Raw genomic sequence first — 22,523 nt, 5'->3', positions numbered from 1 at the left:
CTTTCTCGATTTTCTCTCTCAACACACAGAAACCAAAACCCTCGTTTCGAAAGATGCCAAAAGCTGAGGATCAAAACACTCGGCCAACGCAACTTACATAGTATACTGTGAAGTCATATAATGGCGAAATGTGAATATATTAAAAAGCAAGTGTTAAAAAAATCATATATTCCGTAAAATTAGAGGATTAAAAGTTCCTAATTGATAAATGTAGATCAATATATTATGTCAGCACCTAGTTGTTAATAAGAAAAATAGATCAAGAAATTTGTTGCAGCCAAAGTCATGACGGGATGACGGTAAGAAAAAGTGAAATTAAAGGAGTCGTCACAAATATTTATTTTACATTAAAAACATTGGAAAACTCACTGAAAGAAGATCTTCGGAACTAAATCAGGTATGGAGTTGATTATGCGTAAGAAATGTCTTAGAACCCTACGACACACGTTTATAAAAACAATAACTTCCAATTAATTGTGCAAAATGTAATAACTTTGAAAATATTTGGATTTTAGAAAAATAAATATGTATAAAGTTTGACGAGCTTTTGAAGCTCGTACCTACATATCCCCATGGTCCAATTTTGTGGATTTTGAAGGTTTGAAGAAGCTGATTTTGAGATAACCTTAAAGAATGTTTTTAGTTTAGGTATCTGACGAGAATTGTTTCTCAACCTATGTATTTTATTTGAAGAGACATCAAATATATGTACTTCTTATGTAGCAACTTGGAAAAGCTTGAAAAAACTTGATTATAGAAGAAACTAGAACTTAACTTTGAAAGGTTTGAAGATGTCATTTTTGGAATATAATTTTATTGAAGCAAGTATTCTTGATATTTTTGTATGTTTTTTTTTGGCTAAAAAACACTTTTGGCCCCTGATGTAATAAGTTTGTGCAAATTCTACCCTTACTCTATTTTTGTCGACGTTTCTACCCTCGATGTTTCACAAATGTGCATTGTCTGCCCCTTCGTCACTTTGACGTTAAAAAATTAACGAAATGAGCTTTATTGGCACTAGCAAAGTCGCCTCAGGATCTACGTGGCATGAAGGAAGAACAAAAGTTATAATATAAATAAAATTGTGTTGCAAAATATGACAATTATGTATGTAGTTCAACTGGTAAAGGGTTTGGTTTTCCACTTACATGACTTGAGTTTGAATCCCCCTCAAGTTCTGATTATAATTAGTGATGTGTCACGCCACGTAGATGGTGATGCGGCATTGCTAGTGTCAACTAAGCCCCTTCCGTTAATTTTTTAACGTCAAACAGACGGAGGGACAGAGGGTAGAATTATCGACAAAAATATAGTAGGGGCAGAATTTGCACAAACTTGAAACATCAGGGACCAAAAGTGCTATTTTTTTTTTAAATAATTCCCGCAGAGTTTATTCTACCAAATGGGTAGTCAATGACCCTGATGATGTAAAAGAAAGAAATGTTATGACGTTGTCATCGATGTGACACTAGAACAAGAGGTATTCTTAGACTGTATAGGTATGAGAATATACAGTTGATAATAGCTTATAAGACTTGATAGGTACTACTCATAACAACAATGTGCATCTTCTTTTTTAGAGTTTAACTCATAAAAACTCAGGTTAAGTGTGCTTGCATTGGACAAATTTGGGATGAGTAACCTATTGAAAAGTTTTCATAGGAAAGCACATGAGTGAGGATAAAAACGTGCTTCATGTTGCTAATACGGGGCTCGTTGAGATGCTACGAATAGTATTAGAGTGGACCCCTCTCAGTACGATGTGAATTCAGGACAAACTAAATAGAAGCTGGTGGGCTTGTGACACCCGAGGCCGACTGAGTAGGAAGTGATCACCTGTGCAGTGAGAAAACACATACAATGAGGAACTCCTGGCAAGACTTTTAGGCAAAGCGACGCACAAATAAATCGACGCCACCCAAAATGAGAGGAATTCCAAAACTTTATAGGTCTGAAACTTAGAGTTAAGGAGGACTTATAAGATTTGATAGGTATTACACATAACAACAAGATGCATCTTTTTTTTCATGAGTCTAATTCCTAAAAATTTCAAAGTTAAGTGTTGGTTTGGAGAAGTTTGAGATGAGTGACCTCATAGTATTTCTCTAGAAAACACGTGAGTAGTGACAAAAACGCATTAATAAGACTCGTGTTGTGTTGGGGCAGACAGGGGAGCCCATGGGCCGAGGAGCAAGATACCAAGAAATATCGACGCCACATATTAATCCAAAACCTTAAGGCATTAGGTTTATGGGTCACATCTCTTATAAAGTCTTCTCCTCACTCATACTTAACCAATGTGGGACTACAACTCCACACTTGAATTCTCAACGACCTTCCCCTCAAGTGCGAGTCACCACCACATTATCATGGCCCCATCCGCGGAAGCTATCCACCTTGTACCGCCGTGCGCTGCAAACGGAACCCGCCGCCTAGCCACACTGCTAGGAAGACTTTCAACACAAGGAGTCGTTACCATGGTCCCACAAACCATCGGCTCTGATACCACTTGTTGGGGGAGACAATGGAGCCCATGGGCCGAGGAGAAAGACATCAAGAGATATAGACGCCACATCTTAACCCAAAACCTTAAGGCATGAGGTTTATGAGTCATATCTCTTATAAAGTCTTATCCTCACCCATACTTAACCAATGTGGGGCTCCAACTCCGCACTTGAATTCTCAACAATTAGTATCTGTTAGGAAATAACAGAGCTGTAGAAGTAAAATAAACTAGGAGCGCAATTAACAATACAATAATATAACGTGGAAACTCCAAAATCGGATAAAAACCACGGTCGTTATCAAAACTCGACAACTAGAGAATAAAAACTATGTGAAAATTGTTAAACACATAAACTTCACTCTCAACCACCCCATGACCCTAGTACACCCACACTCTCCAAAGTGAATATTTGAACTACATCTCACAATACACTAAAGTGTTTTCAGGTGTTACTACTTTGGTGTTTTTTGGTGTGTTGAAACAAGGAGATCCCTATATATAACCTTGGACTCCCTCATTTTCACTATTTTAAGCAATGTGAGACTTCTTCAAGATGTATTCTTTAATCTTTTTTCTTCTTCATTAGCAATATGAGACTTACATTGCAATCAACCCCAACAATCTCCACCTTGATTGTAATGGTCTTCAGTCTTCATTATCTACACCGATAATCATTGTTTTCACCAACAAACATAATTCTCATTATCTATATACCGACAAAATAAATTATCATACTCCACCATAAAGAGTACTCTACACTTGGAACTAAACCTTCCTAAGAATTTTCTTCACTTGGAACTAAACCATTTCAAGAATTTTCACATGCAGAAACCTTGATGAAAATTTATGGTGCAACTTCCATGTTAGCTTTCTCCAGAAGTTCATCAGCCATTGACATAATCACGTACCTTGCATCAATGTCAACCAATGTCCGCACGCTATCACCACACACCTTGCATCTATATCAACTAATGTTTGTGTGTCACCTGAACAATTTCATGCCCAGAACGCCTTGTGTAATCACGATTGCATCAACTCCTCCATGACAACATCATCACAGCTGCAGACCGACTGTAAACTGTGCACCAGGTTGGTTCCTAGGAAAGAGAGGCGGGTCACAACAGACACGCTTAAATACAAATTCTTTCCTAGCCAGAACCTCCCAAAACTACACTTCACAATGTCACACTTCTTCAGCACGTTCGCAATACCACACAAAGTGATATCCATCGAACCGGAAGCTCTGATACCACTGTTAGAAAATAAAAGAGCTGAAGAAGTAAAATAAACTAGGAGCGCAATCAACAACACAAGAATATAACGTGGAAACTCCGAAACCGGAGAAAACCCACTTCCGTTGTCAAAACTGACAACCAGAGAATAAACACTATGTGAAAATTGTTACAACACATGGACTTCACTCTCAACCACCTCATGACTCCAGTACTCGCACACTCTCCAAAGTGAATATTTGAACTTCATCTCACAATAAACTAAAACAAGAGCATTAGAGAAAAAGAAAACACAAATATAAACTTAAAGTGTTTTCAGGTGCTACTACTTTGGTGTTTTTTGGTGTGTTGAAACAAGGAGCTTGAGATCCCTATAAATAACCTTGGACTCCTTCATTCTTCACTATTCTAAGCAATGTGAGACTTCTCCAAGATGCATTCTTTGATCTTTTTTCTCCTTCATTAGCAATGAGGGACTTACATTGCAATCAACCTCAATATGTTGTTACCGTGAGACAAATCATCAGATTAAGATGTTACATTTTTTTTTGGTAGATTACGAAAATAAAGACAACAACAATTCAAGAAACATAAACTACCCTAACTCCCTCAACTGAGCAACCTCAGGAGGGGGAGAATCCCAAACTGTGAGAGCCCACTCTTCCTTCAATCCTAGCTAAGCCAAGAGATGCGCAACCGCGTGCGTTATTCTCGCGCAAGACATGCTGGAAAACTACTTCCCAATCCTCTATGAACAAAAACCGAACCTCTATGAGAAGCATGGCGCACGAATGCAAATTCACAGACTTATTCTTATTCAAGCTATCAATCACATTTAGGCAATCTGATTCACAAACTATCTTCCTGTACCAGGACTGCCAAGCAATACGAAGCCCTTGGACAACCACTAGCAACTCCGCCATATGAGCATCGCCATCGCCCTCAAAGCTGGAGAACCCTCTAAGCCACCTCCCTTGATGATCACGCAGAACACCTCCACAAGCAACACTAGCCAGGGCTCTATTGCAACTGCCGTCAACATTGAGCTTAATCCAACCTATCTCAGAGGCCACACATGAAGACCTCGAGACGTGAAAGGAATGCACCGTTGTGTGGGTGGCTGTAATCATGCTTCAATCTGCCTGAATGTTACGAAGAACTTCCTCTAACCTCCATATATTCGTTCCCAGTATCATATTATTTCGCCAACGCCAAGCCCACCAACAAATGTACACCCAACTTCACTGCCTATCGTGACGAATAATACTCTGAAACCACGACCAAGGATCAGGAGAAAAGAAACCCGCAAAGGAGCCATAGCCCATCCTACTCCAAACCTCCCGCATTAAGATGTTACATTATACATATATAAAAATATTAATGTTCATAACAACATATATTTAATTTCTTAGTATTATATTATTATTACAAAAAATACATGTGAATTGGAATTTCTACATTAAGCTAATAAGTTTTGGATTTATTTGTGTAGTGGCCTCACAAGAATCTAGCCAAGATTCGAGCTGGTCAAACTAATGATAATAGTTTGGACCCCTCGTCGAGTTTCTGGCTTTTGCAACAGCTTTGACGAGTTTTTCTTTTCTCTTTTTTTTTGGTAGTTTCTCCAATTATTCTTGTGATATCTTCCAAATTCCTTTTTTCTTTCCCCAAATAAAAAGAAAGTAATGTGAGAATTAATTTTATTGCTGCCGACTTTGAAAATACCTCATTACTTGCAAAAAATAACTACATAGACAAAGAAAATGTGAGGCCAATCTCCAAACCTTAATTAACTCCATCTATTAAGCAGAGATTAGAGCATCAATTAACAACGTTGAAAGCAACACATTCACTTCCGAACACACGTGTCTAAGTAACACATTGCAACATGTGGTTGCACCCATATATGTCAAAAAACAAAGGGGTTGTAAGTAGCATCCTCAAGTTTTTCGGTAAACTTGTACACTGATGCTGTCTTTAATTATAAAGATAAAGGAGAAAAAGCACAAATGCTGCCAATTGACAATGCAGAGTGGACACAAAACTTGGTTTTCCCCAAGTAATAATATTGGACTATTGGTTGTTCTTTACTTTATTTGCTTCCTTTATTGAGCATTACCAGTTATGATTAGCATAACACAAAATCTAGCTGAGTCCATGTACATGATAATTCAGGTTGTGCCCCACATGCACGGAACAAAACCTAGAACTGTAGTTTTGTGACCCCTACCCCTGCAATTATTAAACACATACTTTTGAACAAACAAACAAAAAACATTACCTACTACAATGAGATGAATTAACTCAAACAATAAGCTTAAGAAAATCCACATATATAGGAGTTTACAATCCATGACTTAAAATATCATTGTTACTCAAATTTTCTTTCAGCTAAAAGTCCAGCAACACTAGTCACTAAGTAGTAGTAGTATTTACCAACACAGGTCAAATTTAGCACAGAGCCTGCAAGATAATTAAACAAATGACCAACAACCTTTACTTTTCCCAAGTTTCTCCCCTGTAGCTATCACCCCAACTTATTTTTGTTTGATTGCATTATTGAGGTACTCTCAAAACTGACAGTCGTAGTCATGCTATTAATCCTTTCGAACTTCAGAAATCACACTACCTGGGTAAACTTATTCCAACAAATCTCCTTTCATACATACTGCTAAAAACCGAACTCTCAACGAAATACTTAAGAAGCCTACTATCTAGCAACTGTGTTGAGTTGAACTTTTGAAATAGGATATGTTTGCTTAAGACCTAAGTGTGAGGCAAAGACAGATAAACTCACTCAATTGAGCAGTTTTTAACCTGAAAGTAAAAGGGAAAACAGAGTAGAGTTGTAGCAATTGACCCAAACTGAAGCCAAATCCAACCTCTCACACACACCAAATTGCTGGTACTGTTAACTCTTCCTCTTGTTCACCATTCAATCAACACAAGTTCACAACACAACACACTCTCTCTTCCTATTTTGCAATCTCTCTGCATATTCACAACACCTCATAGATAGGGTTTCAACTTTCAACCACCTTTCTATTTGAGGGTTTGGATTGGACCCTTTGGTCCTTCCTTCCCATCCCCCTTTTTGATCTCCGCCACCATGTCCGCCGGATCTCCTCCTCCGGTTCCCGCCGAACAATCCTCACCGTCGCCGGAACCGGAACCCAATCCACCGACCATCAGGAGGAGCAGCCGCCCCTCCCGCGCGTGCGCCATCCGCGCCGCTTCCCGCCTCTGTTCCGACCCGCCGGCGATCGAACGGAAGGAGGACTTGCCGCCGGCGAAATGCAGTAAGATCGTCACGCAGCTGGCGGAACCGCCCTCGTCGCCGTCGCAGCTGCCGCGGTGGAACCTGCGGTCTATGTGGGAGTTTGCTTCCGTGCTCAACTTCTTGCATGTGAGCTGCGAAAGCTGTGATCTTTTTCTCGTTGTATTGTTGTTGCTGTTGTTGTTGTTTTGAAAGCTTGTGTTTGTGTGTTTTCTTCTTGCAGCTGTTTAGGCCTCTGTTGAATATCTCACTGGAATTCTCAGCTGAAGAGTTTGAGACAGCTCTGCTTACCCCCAATGACACTTTGTTTCATATACACATGCCTTTGTTAAAGGTTGGTGCTGCTTTTTCTTCTCTTATCTTCGAGTTTGTGGTTTGGTCCTTTGTTCAAGTTTATGGCATTTCACTTTTCTTCTATGAATGAATGCTAGGTTCTTACCTTTGCAACTCATCACCAGTTTATCTATTTAATGTTCTGTCATGGTCCTATACTTTCTAACTTTGCACCTTGAATTTCAAATTGCTGTTTCTTATATTGGTTTAGTTGGATGCTTAACTATAAGATTTGTTTTGAGTTTTGAAGTGTGTGGGTGTAATTATATGATCATAAAGTTTAGACAAGTACTCGCCTCATGGAAACATTCCCAAAACATATTCTACATTAATGTTGGGACTTTGATTGAGTATTTGTTCAATGGGTTAGTTGGCTTCTGTCATATGGGAATTGATTGACAGAACCAAAAACTCAAGGCTTTTGATTTTTGAGTTTTGGAGTACATTACCAATTGATGGCGTAATAGGGAACTTGATAAATATTATATTCTGAGATGGACAATATCGCTTGTAACTGAATTGCATGATTGACAGAGTTTGGTAAGTAAGTAGAGAGCAGGAGCTTAATTGAGAGGATTTTATTATGAGTATGAGAAGCCCTTTATTTACTTTCCATAGGTGAATGTGCATTGTTCGTTTTGTCCACACGCGTGGTAAATGGGGGACTTTGCTGGTTGTGATACTCTGATCTAAACCCCCATTCCTCTGTTGAAGAAGTCGGGGAAACTATATTTATTACTCATGGTTTTAACTTTGAAGGACGAAAGTGATACGCTTTCTGTATTAAATGGTCATACAAATACAAGTGCCTAAAAAATCTGTACCAGTTTTAAAGCTGTATTTGCATTAATCCATTTGTTGGCTTTGGCCCTGTTCCTAATCTTGTGGATGCTAATCAATCCCAAAGGTAATCAAAATTACTCTGGCAAGGCAGTAATGGTTAGTTTGTTAGACAGTGATTATAACAGATTAAGCATCATCTTGATTGAACTACAAAAAGGAAAGGCCAACATTGGGTACCGGAGTCTTCTTTAAACCTAGTTATTACTGAAAGTTATCTGACTTGAACTATTTTTTCCTAGAAGATTCAAATATTATGACAAAAAATATATGGTGAAATGTTCGAAGATTTAGCTCTTTATTGAATTTCAATGGGAAAGAAATGTTTATACTAGAGGCAGGATATTCAATCGATCCATGATGCAATGAGTTTGGGACTGAGATGGGCAGATTAAAAAGTAGTGATACTTGAACTTGTGTTCACATAAATTTTGTTTTTGGTTTGAATATTATAATTACGTCTATCTTGCATTGTTTTCATGTAAGGGAGTAGATATGGTGTTGAGTGGAAAATATTAAATAGAGTGAGTGTCAATGATGTTTTCTGTTAGTGATTCTAGAGTTGAAGTTGTGGTTTTATCCACAATTCTACTGCAATGATCTTTGTCAAGGTGTATTCCTTTACAATATAGTACTTTCTTCTCTCATGTGTTTGCAAAGCTGCTACTGGTCTGATAATAACATTCATCAAACCTTTTGATAGGCAATCCCTCCTGTTACACGAATGGCACTCACACGCGACACTTGGATAACCGTATTATGCAGGAAATTGAGAGATTGGTGGCATTGGGTAATGAGATACTTCTACTCAACAAAGCTTATATTTAATAATAATGTGCATTTTAAAATTTCTAGAGCTAATAAAAGGATGGATCCAAATGCAGGTTGCCGATGGGGATCTTCCAATTGTTGCTTCACATGGGTAAGTATATTTGAAATATTCAAAATCCTAGAATGTTTATCAATCTATTCCTGAGTCTCAGGTTATGCTAACATGATAGGGCGGAGATTGAAGTATATAAATCACTTGATCCAGGAGTCCGTGTTGTCATCTTAAAAGCATTATGTGACATTCGTGTTGAGGTACTATTTAATGTTCTTATATTATATTTTATATCTTTTTGTCTTAAATGGGTGAACTTCGACATGGTAGGATGAGGTACCTTTGCCTGATGTTAGCTTGAATCTTATTGGATGATTATACATGGTCACTTATGCTATGTACGCCATTATGCTCTATGCATGGCATCCACAAATCCCCATTGGCAGAAGACAAACCATTCATGGCCTGACATGGTCTTACTCTGTTTACCCCTTTTATATCGTACCAGTGACATCATGATCAAATTTGAGTGATCTTTTGCAGCAAGAAGATATCCGAAGTTATATTGACAACTCAATCAAACATGGTGTTCAACTTTCAACATTCCGTAAAGAGCGTATTGGAGGTGATTCAAATGGAATTTCTTATTGGTAAATATACTACTGATTTCACTTCATAATGGCTAAAATTTAAATTTTGTATTAGATATTTTTTTGAACATCTAAATCTTTTGTGGTTTTATTCATTTGAAATTTCATTAGTGCAGGTATGAAGATGACCCCATGATTGGTCATAGGTTGTATCGAGAAATAAGGAAAACTGAAGTGGTTCAAATGAAGAAAGGGAAAGCAAGAGGTTCCCAGGTTCTTTCCAGTACATCATACCAGTGGGAAGCTGTTGCTACCAATTTTGATGAATTTCAAGATGTTTCTGTAAGTTACTGGAGCTGGTAAATCTATTATCATGTTAGTTACCACCACTTACCATTGACAAGTGAACATGTTGTAGTAATTGTAGGGTGGCTTGCTTGTAGTTGGGATTTTTGCGTTATAGATTTGAGATTTAGATAATAAATTGCTTTATAAGTTAAAGCCTTAAAGGTAAATTACATATAGTGTTGTTTGAGGGGGAGATCAAAGAAAGCTATAGGTCAAACCTTTAACATCATCCATGAGAACCTTTCTTCATTATATGCATAAGAAAACTAAGTTATACCACGAGGAGAAACTTACTGAAGTGAATAGAAATAAGACAACTTCAAGAAAAATGCTTGGATACCCTTTAGGATACAAATGCATACATAAAAAAAAACCTGTTTGATACCTGAGGGAAAACGACCTTGAGTGATAAAGCTTGGTTTTTGAAAATCCAGTGATTATTTTCTATAGTTTAATAAATTATCGAGTAAGTAAAGTCTGTCTCTTTGGGTTACTTACCAGTTTTGATGGTTCTCACCCAAGGCAGGCAAAACAGTAAATGGTATGGGTGGCTCTCAGAAGCTCAATAAATCTTTGTAGCTTTTGTTAAGCAAGCATTCTGAACGAATCAGAAAGTTAGTTATTTCACCTCGCAAACATCATAAATTGTAGTCTAACCTTTGTTGCTTTAGACTGCAGTCTTCAATCAGTAAGGTGAATGAACCACAAATCTCAAAGTTAGCTGCCGGCTGCCGCTATTATTAAATGCAGATACAATTGTCATGTTTGATTGTTTGATGACCTGCTCTTTGATCAATTATGCATAAAACTTTAACAATGATGATGTTTGTTTATGTCCAGATGATTGGATTGATCTTTTTTTTCATTTTCAGTAATTTAAGGGATTAAAAAACAAAGAAAAGAATCACGTACAATCTTCTTTTGCCATACATTGAGCTGTGTCATACATGTATTTAATCAATTCTTTCATCTACGTTCACAGGAGAAGCTTTTCTCAAGTAAAAACAGAACAGAAGCTTTAGTGGGGAAAAAGCTGAAGATAGACATGCTTCCTGAAATTGAGAAAGCTCATAAGGTACTCTAGGGTTGAGACATTAATTTGTATTCTCAGAGTTGAACTCGAATATCTGTTGTTAAAAAAAGATTTTTAGTCCTTGAAGTATCTTAATTGCGTTTTTAGCTTATACAAATTTTGCTTGTACTCTGGCACAGAAAAAGGAGAAGTTGCTGAAAAAGCAACAAAGAGAAGCTCTTCTTCTTGATAATTACTTGGTTATGGATGGGTTTGGTCCTGGGCGTTCACTTCGTGACAGGAAACGTGTTACCTACACTTTTGGTAAGAGCAAGGGAGTTTAATTATGACTGGAGTAAACATTTTCATGATTTTGGTAGTCAATGCCTATATTACAGTTTGGTTTGAAATTTGATTTAACGGCTGGAGTTGCCTTTTCAATCATGTTCTTTTTGCCAGTTTGACCATCTTCTCTGGTTCTTGTGTACTGCGTTTTTTGTTTAGAAATGTTAGAATATGTACAAATAATCTCATAAGATGTTAATTTTATATTTGAATGTTTTAGATAATTCCAAATTATCTTTAGTATATATCGTGGAATTATTTAGTTATCTAACTGACTAAGCAATTGCCTCTAGATGCTTTCTGCTCTGTTTGTATTAGTGGACTTGAGCTTGTCCTAGTAATGGTTATACTAGTACCTGACCTCATTATAAGATTAAATAGTAGTATAGTACCATTTGGTTCAGTATTTTGTAACCCATCATTAAACACCATATCAACCGAGTAGAATAGAATTTACTATTTGTTTTTATTCCCTCTTTCCTCTTTTCCCTACCTAAGCGCTAGTTTCAAAGGAAAGGGATTCTGTGATCATGGAAAAGGAATACAAAGAATAAAATGTGTTGATATAATATATTAGTTATTACCAGGCTTGTTAATAGCACGCTATAGCGGCGCAATAGCCTATAGCGTAGCGGCCTGGGGGGTTCACCGCTACTCCACTATTCACCGCTATTTGCGCTATTTTCCGCTATAGCGCTTGAAATAGCATTTTTTGGGCTTGCCGCTACACTACGCTATCCGCCATTAACAACCCTGGTTATTACAAAGGACAAAGCACTTACGTTACCCTTATTTATACATTTGACTCCTAATTCTAGTCAAATAGGGAAAATTAAAGAAGGAAATAAAGAAATCAATCTTGAAAAATTATTTAAATAACTTTAGATTACTCTTAAGATATGATCAAGATATTGTAATATATCATTACTTTAACACGCTCCCTCAAGATAAAGCTTACTTAGCTTTAAGCTTGTTACAAATGACTGGTTATCTAGGATTGTTGCAAGGCCAAACTTATTCTCTATAGAGAGTGAACTAGGGTAAAAAAAACCAGCAATTATACACCCCAAAACAAGCAAAGCGGAAACAACATCAATCTAGCCGCAACAACAAAAAAACTGAGATCAGACAACGACCACATCAAAAGAAGCAACAATGTCAACTTGGCAGAGGATTGGTCGGAAAATGGCTTCTTAGATAGATGAGGGTGTCACCTTCGACACTTGATTGAAGAAAATGGGTCAACGCTTATAGTAGTTGAAGCCCTTTACAGAGGATGGAGGCCATGTCGCACTGAGGATCCACCGACCGGTGGCTTCTGAGACAACTTATGATGTCATCTTCGACTCCTGATGATTATAGAGTGGGCTAGCAACTGACAAGGGCTAAAGTCCTGCAACGAGATAATGAGAAAGGAATCAAAACTACCTGGAATGACACATGGTGGATCAGCATTGATAGCAGCTGAAAGCGCAAAATGGAAAAGAAAAAAAAAACAGAGTACCTTGAAAAATTGGGATAACAAGGATTGGCCAGATTGCTTGCTGGAGAGACTGACATTAATAATGTATTATAACAGAACTCAGGACAGGTCCTTAGGAATTAGGATGGTACCACTCTGATATCGTGATAAAGTTATAAGATTTAGTCTGTAAGGTATCGGAAGTAGAAAAGGAATACGGAATAAAACTGAATTGATATAAGAAATTGGGTATGATATAAAAAACAAAGCTTTATTTCGTATTTCTTAACTTTATGCAAGATTTAACTTTGAATTGTTTTGCCTTAACTTCCTGTTTTATTTTGGTTGGATAGGAATCATCTTACATCCTGATTATCTGCTATGTGCCTGTTTTGTACTAACCTTTGTCATTACTCTCATTGCAGATGATTATGATCGCTCCATCAGTGAGGCAATCAAAGTAACAAAGTATGTTGCAATTACTTTTTTTATTTTCCTTTATCTTTGAATGATATGTGTAGTATATATATATATATATTAGGTGGGAGAGGGGTCAGTCACACTCATTCACATGCACTATGACTCATGGCTATATATCTGTCCCTTCCATTGTCAGGCAGAAACAGCCATCCCCAGAACCTATGCGCCGGAGAGAATCAGTAGCAAAAACTGAAGCTTTGACAAATGGTAATCATGGTCCTTCACATGTTGCTGCTCAACATTTAAATTTTGGTATGCCATCTCCAGAATCACCTGACTTAGATGATGATGAGGAGGAAGATCATAAAACTGACGCATTGGGTGGAAGGTTTGTTGTCTTTGTTGCTTTCAAATCCGTTCAGATGCCTTGTATCTGAATTCATACCAACTTTTTATTTTAAAATCCGCAGGCGGCGAAGACTGAGACCTAAGCGGTATTCAGAGAATGATTCCATTGAAGAAGGACCAGGTAATGAGGCAGGCTTTGACAGTGATGATGATATTGTTGGAGAGGTTGTGTATGATGAAGAATATCTTAAGAAACGTAAGCAGAGAAGGGATATTTCTAGTAGCTCTGAAGGAGATGAAGAAGATGAAGAAGAAGATCAAGGGGATGAATATAATCTTGAAGATGAAGAAGAAGACGATGATGATGACGATGACGACGACTTGAGCATCAGTGAGGATAGTGATAGTGACAAACCCCGCAAAGTTAAACAATTGCCAGGTCGTACTAGGAGGGAAACTAAACGGAGGTCTGTTGATGAGATTCAATCAGGTCTAAGACGCAGTAAGAGGGCAACTAGAAATACTATAAACTACCAACAATATGAACTGTCAGAATCAGAAACAGAGGTTACTAAACCTGAGAAGTCTGATGCATCCGGTGACCACTCAGATCCAAGTGAGAATGGGGAATATATGTCAGAAAGTGAAGGTTCTGGCAATGATGGTGAAGATCATGAAATGAAAGTAGATGAGCCTGTTACTTTTCCTGCAGTAGAAGAAGAGAATGAACTAAACCAGCCTGCTGCTGAGAAATTAAGTAGTCCAGGTCAGGAGGAAGCTGAGGGCATGGGAAAGAGACGTTTCCTTGATTTGAATGAGCTTGCCCCTAGCCCTGGTTTTGATGATGGTCCAATTCCAGATACCATAATGAAAGACGAAGACAATGATTACTGAAGCTTCCTTTTCTGCATGATGGCAGAGATAGCAGTTTTCTATCATGGAAGGCAATGTGTATGTATGATAATAGAACTATAAATATTGTTATGAGCCTCAGTAAGTTAGGATCAGGTCTCTTTCTATGGCATAACTGAGCAGCCCTTGGAAGCAGCATGATACTGAGTTATGTAGATTAGGTAGTTATTCTTTTTTAGTGTTTCTACATTCAAAGAGTCCAGCAAGATGAAATGAGGAACTGTTGGGTGTTATTTAGCACATCCAATTGATGTAACAATAACTGTTAAAGGTACTGTAACCTGAAAATAGATGTGGCTTTCAGCTTGCTACTTCTGATCTGCATGAGATCTTAAAAAGCATCTTTGTTGACTGTTTTTTTATTCACATTCTGACTTGATCCGAAACTGGTCTTTTTAATGATAATGGAACCAACTGGGAAGGTTAAAAATAGTATTGAGCTAATAACTTCCTTAAGTACTCCTAAAATTTCATTCATTTCACATGACTCTTTTTTCTTAATATAACAGTAACTTCTTTGAAATATTAGTTTTGGTCTTAGAAAATTATATTTTAATTTACATTAGTTCCTATGAATTCTTAATATATTTAACAGCAATTGCATGTGTTCTTAAAGGTTTACTTTGAAGAAATAATTAATTTTTTTTAAAAAAAGTGTTTTTTTTAGTTACTATTTTTTATACTCTAGAATAATCTAATTTAGTTATAAAATAAATTCTTTGAAGTATCAATTTGATAAGCAAATGGTGGCCACGTGAACTTTCAACAAATGTTTTTAAACAAAATTAAAATAATTTTACATTTCTTGTAACGTTATCCTATAAAGTTTATCTTATTTTTGTAACATTAAGTGCAAAATCACATGTTATTATTTTTCTCTTGTGAATTCAGCACCTTCCACGAGGCACATCTATGCTTCGCTAATTTGGGATATCAAAGACTTATTGAGCCGTGCGTGGCATGTGTTGCTTTATTATACTCTTCATGAAGGGAATTCTTGTGCTGACTTTTTGGCAAAGCATGAAGCGCAGCAGGATAGTTTGTTGGAGTCTTTTGCGCAGCTTCTGGAGGGCATGGGGCTTTTGCTTTTGGCAGATGCCATGGGTATCTCCTCTGTGAGACCTTAGTTTTTTCTTTCTTTCAAAAGTTGTACCAAAAAAAACTTTATTTAATAAAATTTCAGTCTATAATCCAGTTCACTTAATCTTTGTAAAGATATTATTGATTTTAAATATGATTTGTTTAATTTTTGTTTTGAGTAAATATTTTATGCTAAAAATAGTTAAAACATTATTAACATTTTTCTATAAGTAATATATATTTTTAAAGTAATCGATTATTAGGTCATACAATGCGAATTGCCTTGAAAAATATAATTACAAAATAAAAAATAACAAAAAGTAAAAAATGGGGCAAATTCACTAGCTAAAGCGTAACATGTTGGAGTGCGGGTTCACCAAAAAGAGGCAAGTTGGTGGATTGACCCGCCTAAAAATGCATTACTTTGTTATCATGGTTATCATTTTTCCATAGTATTGGCCACAAATACCTAATATTTTTTTTTGTAAATAGGAAAATTAAACAACAAAACTACAACTCTACTTGGTCGGCCAACAAGAGGGGCAGAACCGCCTGAGAAGGAGACTCCAACTCAGTTACAAGAAACTGTAATCTAGCTCCAAAACCTGCCAGACAATCCGCTGGAGCATTGCCTTCCCGAGAAACATGACATAAAGAAATCTCCCAATTGCGCGAGAGAATAAGCTGAATATGCATCAAAGCACTGCCATAGAGATGAAAATCAAGTTTATTCTTACCAAGCGCATTTACCAACTCAAGACAATCCACGCCACAAATGACCTTCTTCCAATTCTTATGCCAGAGAAACCGTAAGCCTAACAACAACGCTTGTGTTTCCGCAAACAAAAAATCACCTCCCTGAGTACCAGCATAGAAGCTTCCTAACCAAGTACCATCGGAGTCCCGAATGAGACCTCCCATTCCCATTCGATGCTGGTCCTCATGATAAGCACCGTCCACCATCAAAGAGACACACCCTGGCTTAGGAGCTTTACACCTCATGCGACCACGCGGGATCTGGTCCATCAGCAGCTCAATTCCTAACCAACGAATGTGCTCCTCCAAATCACGCCTAACCGCATCGCACACAAACTGAATAGTCCAGCTTTTATCCCCCAAAACCTGCCCATTGCGCCACCGCCATAGCCTCCACACCACCGCCAAAAAAAGTGACACATGGGACCTTTGCAACTGCCCTTGGACCCAAGACTGAATGGTAGGCGTGAGAAACTCCGGCCATGCTAACGCGTTGAAGCGAATCCACACCTCCCTTGCATGCGCGAGAAAATATCTAATATGCATGCTAAGAGGGGTCATTCATAATTTTTTTTTTGAAAAAAATAATTATTATAGGAATTTAACTAAAATTAAATTATAGGAACTTACATATTAATTTATAGATTGTTATAAAAAAAATTATTTACCTTTCTATAAATTACTCATCATTTGCTCTTCCGACATTTTTTCTTTTCTTTTCATGATATCAATTTTATTTATATTTACAATTTGTCTACTACTCCCTCCGTTCCTTTTTGGTGCTTACTACCATACCACAACACTTAGTTTGGGTATGATACATAAGAGGATGTGTACAATCAAATTAATCTAGAGTGTAATTAATTAAGTACTTTCTATTTTTATTTTTTCTATCAAATATAGGTTAATATTAATTTCATTATTTACTAAGTAGTCTCAGTTAATGTACTAGTTGAGAATACCCCTACTATTTCATTTCCCTTCTCCAAAAATCTTTCCGTCTTCAGCACATCCGGGTAATCTTCAATTTTGTTTCCATTCTCCTACTATTTCACAAGTCATATGTCTATCTCTGTTACTGTGACTTGTTCTTCCCTAACTTCGTCCATTTAAAATCATCAATTTTGTAAAATAAAACTCTGCTCTTCAGAACCAAAAACAACATACAAATCTGGGGTTTCAGAAACAAAATTTTGGTTCTTCATGGTCTTCCTTTTCCTCCAACATCTCCCTTTCTTAGCCTCTTTTCTTCTCAGCCTCTTTTCTTCTCAGTTCTGATTTAGGGGAAAAAGTGGGTTTCATTGTAGATCTGCGGTTGCAAAAGAAGAAGAAAAAATGGAGTTCATTGCAGATCTGGGATAGAAGAAGAAGGGGCAGATCTGAAACCGCCACCACTATTTTCTCTTCCCCTAGAAACCCTAAAACGCGGATCTGGCGTTGCAGATGAGCCTCTTCTCCCCTAAAAGCTAAACCACCCAAAATCGCGGCTGCCACCACCTCCTGCTTGTTGCCCCACTACCATCACCTTCGTTGTCTGTGAACTGCGCCACCATCACCATCGTTATCTCCAAATCGCGGATGCCACCACTTCTTGCTTGCAGCGCCGCCATCACGTCCCTTTCCCGGTTCCATCTCCATCGTCACTGGCCTTCTCTGATTCCGGCGCTGCCGTCACTCATTGTCGCTGTGACCAACTCCGCCGCAACCAATCTTCTCACCTTGTGAAGCTTCTTTTCTGATTCGTCTCCTTCTTCTCCCTTCACCCCTGTCGTATTGCTGTCGAAGAATGTTTATTTTTGTTTTTGGTCTGATTTTTGGATGTTGCTGTGCTTGTATGACTGAGATGCCGATGAAGAAGATGAAGATGAAGGATGAATTTATGGGTTAAGATGAAACTTAATCTCCTGAATTTGAAAACCCTAAAACACACAAAAACGAAATTTCATGAAATTGGGTTACCACTTAACGAAATTACAAAAATGTTAGGACCATCACATAATTAATACAATTTTTTTTTGTTTTTCATTATTTTTTAAAAAGAAAAATAAAGAAGTCAAAGTTTACGGTCAAAGCAACTCCTATTGGTCCACATCACTCAAGTATGATACAATTGTGGTATGGTAGCATTTACCTTCCTTTTTAACTGTCATTTTAGAATAATTTTTTTATTCCTATTTAACTGTCGTTTTGATGTTTTAAGGTCCATTTTGTCAATTATACCCTTACTAGTAAGTGAAAATTAAATTCTCATTACATCAATTCAAAGTCTTGTCTAGTAAGTGGAAATTAAATTCCAATGAAAGTACCCAAAAAAGACTTTGAAAGTTACATAGAACAATGTTTTAACATTAAATTATGTCAAAGGAAAAGAAGGAGGTTATAAACTTTTATTGATATTAGGGAGGGAAGAATGATAAATGGTTTAATGATATGAGAGAGTGTGGAAAAAAAATTAATTATCCACTATCTTGATTGGAAAACTTTATAACTTCTTAATTATGATGTGAGAGGGTAGAATGAGAAAAAAACCTCCAATAACTCACTATCTTGGTTGGAGAGCTTTTTCCTAGAATGATACTTAAAAAAAACGGAGGGAGTAACAAATATTGTGTTTTTTTTTTGTTACAACGGAAAATAACAAATATTGTGTTTAGCAGCACGTTTGGATATGTGTGGACAAATAATCTAAAGTACGTCAATTAAAAAACTTCATATGGTAATGTAATTTTATTGTCATCCATCGGAAAAAAAAAAAGTAATTTTATCGTCTAAATATGAATTTTAGACGTCTAACCAAATACTTCCTCCGTTTCTTATTAACTGTCCACTTTGAAGAAAAAAATTTGTTCATATATATCTGTCCACTTTGAGTTTCAAGAGAGCATTAATTGATGTTTTTCCAAGAAATACCCTTACAGAAACAATAAATGAAGAAAGATAAAATACGTTTTAAAGGGTGATATAGGAAAACAAATAATATTTTTATGAAAATCAACATAATTAATTGTTTTTCTTAATTTGTGTGAATCTTCTTTTCCTGGACAGATAAATAGGAACGGAGGAGTATGCACTAAACCTAGTACATGTTTAGCGATAATGTACACAAGTTTCCATTAGGATTGAACAGATTAAGAGGCATCATTATCAATGGTGGTGTAACAGTAATTGTTCACACGAAAGTCAACTAAATAATGAGCAACCTTTTAAACGATGATAGTTCTCTTGGTTACATATCTACACATAGCAATATAACAATGGATTAATAATTTAATTTTGTCCATGAAACAAGTATACGCATTATTATGAAAAGGCTAAAGCTTCTCTGATTACTATGTATTAAAAAAATTTGTAAACTAGGAATGGATTACCAAGAAGAGTCAGTGTGTAATTTGAAGCACATTCTTCAGCTAAACAACATATGAAAATAAATTGTGTCTTCAAACATACAACACTCCAGTCTATAAGATCAGGAGTGACTGTAAATTTTTTGTTTCTATTTACTGCATAAGTAACATTAACATGTTCAACAGCAAGTTGCTTTGGGGTAACAAAATTAAGGAGGGTCCTATAATCTCATTAACATTAAATTTTATTCCCTCTTATGGAAGTTCAAAATTAATCCCAAAAGCAGAAGGATTCAGTAGCATACCAAAGACTTTAGATGCTAATAAAATTATAATCTTAACAAAACCCTCAATCCCTCTTTCCCCCCCCCCCCCTTCTCATGTAACATAAAGATAGATGCAAGTACTATGATGAGAAATGTGCCTCACATTCTACCCTCATGCCACAATTTCTTCTACACAACATTAGCACAAATGTTCCACCTCATGCTCTTGTCCTTTGCTTGATCAATTTCTTTGTCATCTCCAATGTTGCCATTTTCCTTAATGTGACCAAAGTGTCCCAATTCCTCACCTTCTTCTTTAATAGAACTACTCTGTCTTAGCACCTCCTCTGCTTTTGCATTAGCTTTTGCTTCCTCAAGTGCTTCAATCAGGTTTGAAAGACACTTATCAGCATCATCCAGTGCAGACTTTGGCATGAGATTCTCAGCAACATCAGCTGGTGTGATCTCAATCTCCCCAATTAGCCTCTTGATTGTGTCAAACAATGCATGATTCTCAAGCTTCAAGTAATTATTGGCAAGAACTTTAAACCCTTCAAAAGTGCAGTAAGAAAGCTCAATATGCTTATCCATTCTCCCCCTTCTGATGAGTGCAGGATCAAGCTTCTCCACATAGTTTGTTGTGAACACAATCAACCTCTCTCCTCCACAAGCAGACCAAATCCCATCTATGAAATTCAACAGCCCAGAAAGTGTGACCTTGCTACCACAGCTTCCTTCTTCTTTATTAGCCTCTTTCCTCACAACATCATGGTTCAGTTTATCACTCTCAACATCCTCTGTAAATTTCTCCCCATTCTTCTTCCTCTGCCCTGTGAGATCAAGAGAGCAATCAATGTCCTCAATAACAATTATAGACTTACAAGTTGTCTCAATCAAAAGCTTCCTCAGCTCTGTGTTGTCCTTCACTGCAGTGAGCTCCAAGTCATACACATCATACCCCAACAAGTTAGCCATGGCAGCAATCATTGTAGATTTCCCAGTACCAGGAGGACCAAAAAGCAAATAACCCCTTTTCCATGCCTTCCCAATCCTAGCATAAAAATCCTTACTCTTACTAAATGTGACCAAATCCTCAATGATCTCCTTCTTCTTCTCTGGCTCCATAGCCATTGTTTCAAAAGTTGCAGGGTGCTCAAAAACAATGTGACTCCACATTGTTTGCTTGTAACTCGGCCATTTGTAACCAGGGCTATTTGTATACAACTTCCTCTGCCTGTTCCTCAAACGAATCTCCTTCCCTTCCCTCATCACATGCTCCAAATAAGAACCAGTAACAGTGTCTCTATATTTCTTGTGGAAAGTTAACTTGTAGAACCTCTTCTCTTGTTCTTGGTAAATCGTCATGGACCTTGATGGGGACATGATTTTGCTACAAACCCACCAAACTTTCACACCTTTGAACTCATCAGTGACTCTCTCATGTTCATCCATGGTGAGAATCAACTTGCAGGCGTCTTTTCCCATCTCTGCTTTGAGCCTCTTTGCGCTCTTTGAAGTGTTGGCGCTGAGGTAGGCTTCTACGGCGGCGTAGGCGTCGCTGCGCTTGAGGCGGTCGCCGGAGAATTCATGGAAAGAGATGCGGATGTAAGGGTAGAAGTAGGTGGTGAGAGTGTGAGTGTGCTTCTCGAAGAAGCGGCGAACCTCGTAGGGACAGTACTGGCGGATGACGGCGAAGAGGAACATGAAGCTGGCTAAGGTTGAGCCCATTGTTGTCCACATCTCTGTCATCTTCATGGGCATCATTGTGTTGTGTTTGTGTGTGTGACTGTGTGTGAGTTCTTGGCTTCTCTTGAGGTTGAAGAAAATGAAACTCTGTGTGTGCGTGTGTAAGTGTGTTGTTTGCTTTGGGTGGTGGAAATGAGAAAGAGGAAAAAAGTAGAAAGCTCACACCTATATTATGTGTGTGTTTAAGTTTAATGAATGGATGCATCAAAAAGTTTATTTGATGTGGTATCTTAAGCTAGACTAAGGTGCGGTACTTAAAATGAGTCGGTTCAACAATAAAGACTCATATACCAGCTAAAATTTTGATTGTGTTCTATTGTAGTAATGCAGCGTTCAATTCTTAGGGACGTGAGATTTGAAAGTTGTGTTTTCTGAGCTCTGTGCATCCATCAACCATGGTCATTTTACGCGCATCTCCATCACCATCATTTGTTTCCACCACTCGTACATTTTTCATCAAAAAATGAATTTCATGAGATAAAGTTAATTGACAAGTAAAGTAAAATCTAAAAATGTAGTATTTACTTTGAATAACATGATAATAATCTATAGAATTACTTAATGGGGTATCATACCCAAAAAAAAAATTGAGGGTACCACATAATTTACGAAAGTTTAATAGATTCACCCTTAAGTTTAAGAGACTCTTTTTGTGAACAAAGGAAAGCTAAAAGAGTAACTAAATATACACTAAGATGTTGTCATTCAATAAAAAGACACTTTATCCGGATTTTTTAACCGTCACAAATATTGATAGTAGCTAAAATCCGACACTAAGATTTTATTGAGTTTATATCTAAATACTCATCCGGATCAAAGAATTCAACTAGAAAGAATGATTTTTATTAGGAACGAAGGAAGTACCTTTTTATTAGAATAATAC

General features: G+C 37.2%; 2 protein-coding genes across 2 annotated transcripts; one reads left to right on the top strand and one right to left on the bottom strand.

The window, feature by feature from the left end:
* The first annotated feature begins 6,540 nt into the window (after nt 1–6,540).
* Nucleotides 6,541–14,770, top strand: LOC130711038 (DDT domain-containing protein DDR4-like). The gene is made up of 12 exons (XM_057560475.1): nt 6,541–7,144; nt 7,239–7,349; nt 8,892–8,978; nt 9,073–9,110; nt 9,190–9,271; nt 9,555–9,661; nt 9,778–9,943; nt 10,932–11,024; nt 11,162–11,285; nt 13,194–13,236; nt 13,385–13,576; nt 13,659–14,770. The coding sequence occupies exons 1-12, from the start codon at nt 6,848–6,850 to the stop codon at nt 14,428–14,430; spliced, it is 2,112 nt and encodes a 703-aa protein (XP_057416458.1). The 5' UTR covers nt 6,541–6,847; the 3' UTR covers nt 14,431–14,770.
* Nucleotides 14,771–20,069: 5,299 nt separating this feature from the next.
* LOC130711868 (AAA-ATPase ASD, mitochondrial-like) lies at nt 20,070–21,798 on the bottom strand. Its single transcript, XM_057561642.1, has one exon. The coding sequence runs from the start codon at nt 21,656–21,658 to the stop codon at nt 20,084–20,086; it is 1,575 nt and encodes a 524-aa protein (XP_057417625.1). The 5' UTR covers nt 21,659–21,798; the 3' UTR covers nt 20,070–20,083.
* Nucleotides 21,799–22,523: the final 725 nt, after the last annotated feature.

Source organism: Lotus japonicus, chromosome 4 (genome assembly GCF_012489685.1).
Source record: "Lotus japonicus ecotype B-129 chromosome 4, LjGifu_v1.2".
Lineage (NCBI taxonomy): Eukaryota > Viridiplantae > Streptophyta > Magnoliopsida > Fabales > Fabaceae > Lotus > Lotus japonicus.
This window is presented reverse-complemented; position numbering and strand designations above follow the sequence as displayed.

What these genes read in the sequence shown, in the direction of transcription:
- LOC130711038 (XM_057560475.1), top strand. Translation starts at nt 6,848, where the DNA reads ATGTCCGCCGGATCTCCTCCTCCGGTTCCCGCCGAACAATCCTCACCG. An exon ending in TGAGAGATTGGTGGCATTGG is followed by an intron (nt 8,979 to 9,072) that starts GTAATGAGATAC and finishes ATCCAAATGCAG; the next exon opens with GTTGCCGATGGGGATCTTCC. An exon ending in GAGGCAATCAAAGTAACAAA is followed by an intron (nt 13,237 to 13,384) that starts GTATGTTGCAAT and finishes TTCCATTGTCAG; the next exon opens with GCAGAAACAGCCATCCCCAG.
- LOC130711868 (XM_057561642.1), bottom strand. Translation starts at nt 21,658, where the DNA reads ATGATGCCCATGAAGATGACAGAGATGTGGACAACAATGGGCTCAACC.